The 5,916-nt window shown below is 41.6% G+C and overlaps 1 protein-coding gene across 1 annotated transcript; it reads right to left on the bottom strand.

Annotated features, from left to right (window-relative positions):
• Positions 1-1,299: 1,299 nt before the first annotated feature.
• Positions 1,300-2,637, bottom strand: LOC110931218. The gene has a single exon (XM_022174621.1). The coding sequence runs from the start codon at positions 2,635-2,637 to the stop codon at positions 1,300-1,302; it is 1,338 nt and encodes a 445-aa protein (XP_022030313.1).
• Between the last annotated feature and the right edge of the window lie 3,279 nt (positions 2,638-5,916).

Here is a 5,916-nt window from a genome sequence, read left to right as displayed (position 1 = left end):
GCGGAAGCTGAAGCAGCCCGCGATGAGGCCTGTTCTCATCGAGAGAGGAGCGAGCAGAGAGAGGTACAAACTTGCGCCACTATTGCCCTTAAAAATAAGGAGATAGACGAACTCAGCTCTTTATTATCTGACTAGGAACAAAGTAAGGCGGAGCTCGAATCTGCCAAAAAAAGATTTGCAGCTTGAGCGAGTTGAGAAAGCTGAGACTTTCCGCCGCCTGACTGAAACTGAAGAGAAGTTAGAAAACTCTGAGACTGCTTGGGTGACGGCAGAGAGTCTGGTTGAACCGTTGAAAGATGACATGCTATGGATGAAGCATCGTGGGATTATAAGTGTAAGTGTGTCAGTTCCCTGCAATATTTTGATATGTTTGTATGTCTTCTTATTTGTTGTATTGCGCAAGTTGCAAATTCTGTCCTCAACTCCACTGATTTGGATCAAACGGTTGTTCATCTGTTGGTTACGGCGCGCAATGACGGATACGCCTAAGGGTATACAGAATGCACCCAGCATGTTAACAATGCATTAAGGGTTAATTGGGATACCAGCAGATCTGCCACACATGGAGTTGATACCGGAGCTGCTCATGCAGCTGCCAAGACTGAATACAACAACTTACGCCTTCCTATGATGGACCTGGTTACCGCTGCGCTTCAGGCTGATGATTTAGTGGTGCAATTGAAGGAGGTGTTTCCCGATGAAGGGGATGATGATGAAGGCCTAGAGTAGGTTCTTTGTACTTTTTCTAGTGATTGAAAATTTGTAGTTTAAATAGGCTTGGGATGTGGATCCCTTTTAATTGTTTGTTGATGCGCTGTTGCGCAGGTAACTTTGTTGATGCACTGTTGTGCATGTAAATTTGTGTTAATGCGCTTGCTGCGCAATTAACTTTTGAATATATAGTATGTTTGAATTACAATGTTTTGCATTAGTACAATTACTTTGTTTTAGGTAAGGCGAATAAATATGGTATAAAGCTCATGTTGTGAACGTAGGGCTAGACCTTGCGCGGTACCTGTGACCGCGGACCGTTCATGAGTTTGTATTATGTTACCATAATGTTTTTGCGCTTACTAAAAGGAGTTGCATGCATTTGCAATAAACATAATGTAACAAACTTTGTATTGATTTGGATAGGGCGTAGAGGCCATGAGTTACAAAGTTGTTTTAGGATAAATAATGAGACTTAATTTACTGCGCATGCAAATAGTCCTTGTGTCATATGTTGGTAAGTTGAAGAACTTTGCCAAATATGAAGGAAAACTATGGTTGCATGCGCGCTGATCTGTCTTGGGCTTCTTAAGCTTGTTTAGCTTTTTTGTTACTCGGCCCTTCGTCCCCGCGCGTGATCTGCTTGATCTCCTTGTGCACATTTTGAACTAGATGGGTAAGTTCTCCACTCTTCAGTGCTTTTTCTATTTCCATGCGGAGACTAATGCAGTTGTTTTTGGTGTGGCCATTGTCTTTATGGTACTCGCAGTAAAGGTTTGGGTCTTGTCCTCTTTTGTTTTTCATCAGCAGGGGTGTTTTGAATTGGTAATCTTCAGTGCTAAGCACTTTCGCCGGCGTCTTGGTAAGAGGCGTCCACTGCCTTTCGCGGTTCTCCTGTTTAGCCTCTTTTTGTGCTGTTATCTTGTTAATTGTCGTTCGAGCGTCATCTGAGGAGTATGTGCCTAAAGCTGAGTCCTTCCAGTTTTTCTTGAATTTTTTACCACTGTTCCCACTCATGTCCTGCAGGCGGTTTTGTGGTAGTGGTGGCCTGTTGGAGCTTAGGTTGCGCTCTGTTTGAGCATAGACTTTGGCAGCGGCGATCAATTTTTCCCAACTTTTTGGCAGATCTTCAGTCTCTGACAAGACTTTTATCATATCATCACACCTTACCGCGTATTTGAATTGCGCGCGGATTAGGTGCTCATGTACATCGCCGATGTCCAATACTTCTTTTTTGTACCTTGTTATGAAATCTTCCAAGCTTTTATCGTCCCTTATCCAGATGTTCATGACATCTGCTGAGTCTCTAATGGATCTGCGTTGTTGACTGAAATGGACCAGAAACTTCTCCCTCAAGTCTACCCAGGATGTTAACTTTTCCACGGGTAGATTGTTAAACCATAGGCGTGCTGCGCCTGTCAAAGTTTGGACAAACAAATGGCACCACATGGGTAGTGTCAATCCTCCGACTAATCCTGCGCTAGTGAACACACGCAGGTGATCATCAGGATCTGATAATCCGTTAAACTTCCCAACATTTGAAGGTAGTTTTGCCCGCTCAAGGGGAGCTAGTGCGATTTCTTTGACAAACTTTGAGTTTTCAGCAGCTTCTGCTGGTCGGTAAATCAGATTGTAATCGTACTCCGCTTCTGGGTTGTAAACTACGCAGATTTTTGGCTTGTAATTTGCATGATCTCTCTTTAATCGACTGAAAACGCTCGTGTTGTCGTCTTCATGATACATCCTGTCATACTCATCGGTTTGGGTGTCCCGCTTCTGGTACGAACGCAGGCCCAACCGTGAATGAACTGACTGACGTTTGTGAGAATACTGTTCATCACGGTGATCGCGTCTCCTGGATTCAGAGTGAGTGGATTTATACTTGGTGGTAGATCTGGAATAAACTTCCGTATCATCTACTGACATGTGTGACGGTGCATCGTAGTGCAACACTCGAGGTGCCGAGGGGGCTCGCACCTAAGGTGAAGACCTACGTGATTGTGTTGCAGGTTGAGTGACTTGTGCACAAAGCTGTGCGTGAACTGCATTTATTGCACCTTGAGATTTCAGGTACCATGAGATCGGAGTTTCACCAAGAGGTAAATTTGAGCTTATCGGGATTTCAGGTTGTGCTCCTGGTGTAATAGGATTATTCGGATGATTAACATTGTGCTGGACATCGTTATCATCGGATGCTTCTTCCATAATCCCCTCGACACGAAGATCATGGGCAAAATTCTCCGGCCGAGGGCCTGATGGATGATTCACGGAGCTTCTGTCATAGAAAACAGAAGAGGAAAGAAGAATCAAACGAGAAGATGAAATAGAAATTGAAAAATCGGTGGGCGCCAATGAAGAAACAATGGTTTGAAAGACCGGAATCAATCAGACCGGGGGTTTAGTCTCTGCATAAAAAGGTTAATCCTCTCGCTTGATTCGAGGGTTTAACTGAGCTCCTTCTCTGGTGATCACTTCAAAACAGGAAGCCGTCAGACTCGCCACGTGGAGAATGGGGGTTCTCTCCGTGACCACCCTCCGGCGTGAGAATAAGTACAGTGATCTCGATAAAGAAGAAGAAGTAGTAAAAGTGAAGTGAGTGTAACTTATGAGATCATACCTGGAATGACTTATTTATAGCTGGATTTGGGCGGGAAATTTGTTGACGGAGATAGTAACGGAAGGCATTTTCCTTAGGCGGTTATTCTCTTTTCCATCGATCATTAACGTCACATTCAATCACATGGATCATGAGTGTGATCGACGGCTAGGGAGCCACGTGGAAAGTGGGTTTGGGTAGACCCTTCTCCAAGTTGATGCCATCATAGTGATTTAGATGAGTGTCATGGATCAGGCCACGTCATCTTTCAGTTGTAAACGAATGGTTGTGCACGACGAGCATTAGAGAGTCTTCTAGAAGATCTACAACTGTAAACCTTTATCTTTTTGCCATGTGTCTATTCCGTTGTAACAGAAAAGATGCTTGAACACAAGTCTTGATCTTAGGCGCGCGGAGTTGTTTAGGATTTTCTATCCTCCAGTAACTGTCCCTTGTGCAGGGCTGCGCAAGGGTGTTCAATGGAGTGTTAATTTCTCCTTTCTTCCGGCGTGTGTTTATTGAATATCTTCTTTTATAACTTTTGGGAACATTGCGCAGCCGCGCATGGTCTCGTTAAAGATGTTTTTAGAAGTGAGGCTTATGGAATGGTCCTATGTGCCTGCGCAAGGCTTTCTTGGATCCGTATTCCTTCATTGTTGAACTGTTCCTTCCCAAATCCTGCTTTAGGACCGCTGCGCGGCCGCGCAGGGTCTTTATTCAAGATGTTATGGGATAAGGTTGTGGTATGGTCCCATGTGCTTGCGCGAAGTTTTTGGGACCATACCCCTTCACTCTCCCTCTAAAAACACTCGTCACTACCTCGGAGGTGTGGCTGGAGCTCGGAGTTGTGGCTGTATATGGACCAAGCCACTTTCTACACACTTTGTACCCCCTCCCATTCCGTTCACATGTGTACTCGCCGAAGTTGTAGTGGTGGATGTTGACGGAGACGAAGACATGGTGCTCGCCGGAGTTGGCCGGAGAACTCTCCACTTCCGGCGACCATCTCTTACCTCCAAACACTCTTCTTCAAATTTCCTGCAACTTTTCTTCTCAATCAAAAATGGCCGCCAACAATGGAGGTTTAATCGTAAGCTTCGGCGAGATGCTAATCAACTTCGTCCCCATCGTCTCCACTTCCGACGACCAACTCTCACCTCCAAACCCTAGCGCCGATATGTTGTTGACGCCGGAGGAATTGAACCTTGAGATTATACGACCTGTATGTATTTCTTATAGTTGGGTTTTGAACTTTGAGGAAGAGTGAATGGTGGAGTTGGGTCCTACTGGTTATAAAAATAGTAACTAGTTTATAATAATAACAGTAAAAGAAAGTTTAAAAAAATGGAAAACAAAAAGTATATATAAAATGCAGAGCCGACCCTGAAGTAGGGCGGGGAGGACAACCGAACATGGCCCGTGATTTCATAGGGCACGTAATTTTTAAAAAAATATGATATTATATATGTAATTTTTTTTAATAGGGTATAACCAAAAAAATATTAACTTAGGCCCACTTAAAAAAAATCCTATTGTTTAAGCTATTTAGCCCATTAGGTTAGTAAGCCCAATACCCAAATATTTTCTAAAAACTAATAAAAAAAATTCTGGGCGGCAACTTTCATCCGGGGCTGGGTAATTGAAACGTCAAACGTCACACAGGAACATGCCTTCGATTTCGAATCTTCGAGACTTCGATCATCATCGTTCTATAATTTGTAGGTGTTGTTCTGCAGGCCTTCGATCATCATCATTCATTCATTCTGCAATCGAGATCATAGACAGAGACAAAGCACTGCAGTCTGCAACCCTTCGATCATCAGCAGGCCTTCGACTCGATTTCACAGGTAAACAACTAAAAATCAATTGTCGAATTCAGTTTATTTATGATTTAGGATTGATTTACGATTTCAGTTATTATGTCGAATTCAGTTAACTTATGTCGAAATCACTTAACTTATGATTTAGGATTGATTTTTGATTTCAGTTATTATGTCGAATTCATTTATTCAGTTAACTTATGTCGATTTCAGTTCATTTATGTTGTCGAACATTATTTAGGCGTTTTTTCGAGCTCGAACAGAGTACGTTTAAATTTTTTATTTAGTTAAGACCTAAGGGCACGTTTTTTCAAGCTCGAACAGGGTACATGAATTCTCAGGGCCGACCCTGATAAAATGACCATTTTGCCCCTGAGGAAAACGACAAAATAACATAATTTTATAAGATAAATAAGACCTGATTTTACTTTTTGACCAAAATGACAATAAAACTAAAACCACAGAGGACCAGATGCAAAAGATTTATTTTTAGACTAAACTGACAAAAGTGACCAAACTTATGAACCAAAATTGCAGTTTACTCATATAAATAACAAACTTTTCTATATAAAAGTGTTTAATTTAATCAATTTTCAATTTAATTTATATAATTGATACGATTTCTTGTATTATCACAACAATAAACTTTCAGAATATTTAAGACCCCATCGATATTAATAAAATTTAAAATACGTTACATTACACTATAATTAAATTATAACTTTTATATTTATTATTTATCTATATGTATATATCTATTCAATATTCAAAGTCATAACTTCTTTTCGT

The sequence above is a fragment of the Helianthus annuus genome, chromosome 3 (genome assembly GCF_002127325.2).
Source record: "Helianthus annuus cultivar XRQ/B chromosome 3, HanXRQr2.0-SUNRISE, whole genome shotgun sequence".
Classification (NCBI taxonomy): domain Eukaryota; kingdom Viridiplantae; phylum Streptophyta; class Magnoliopsida; order Asterales; family Asteraceae; genus Helianthus; species Helianthus annuus.
The sequence above is the reverse complement of the archived record's forward strand: the minus strand, read 5'-3'. Positions and strand labels throughout refer to the sequence as shown.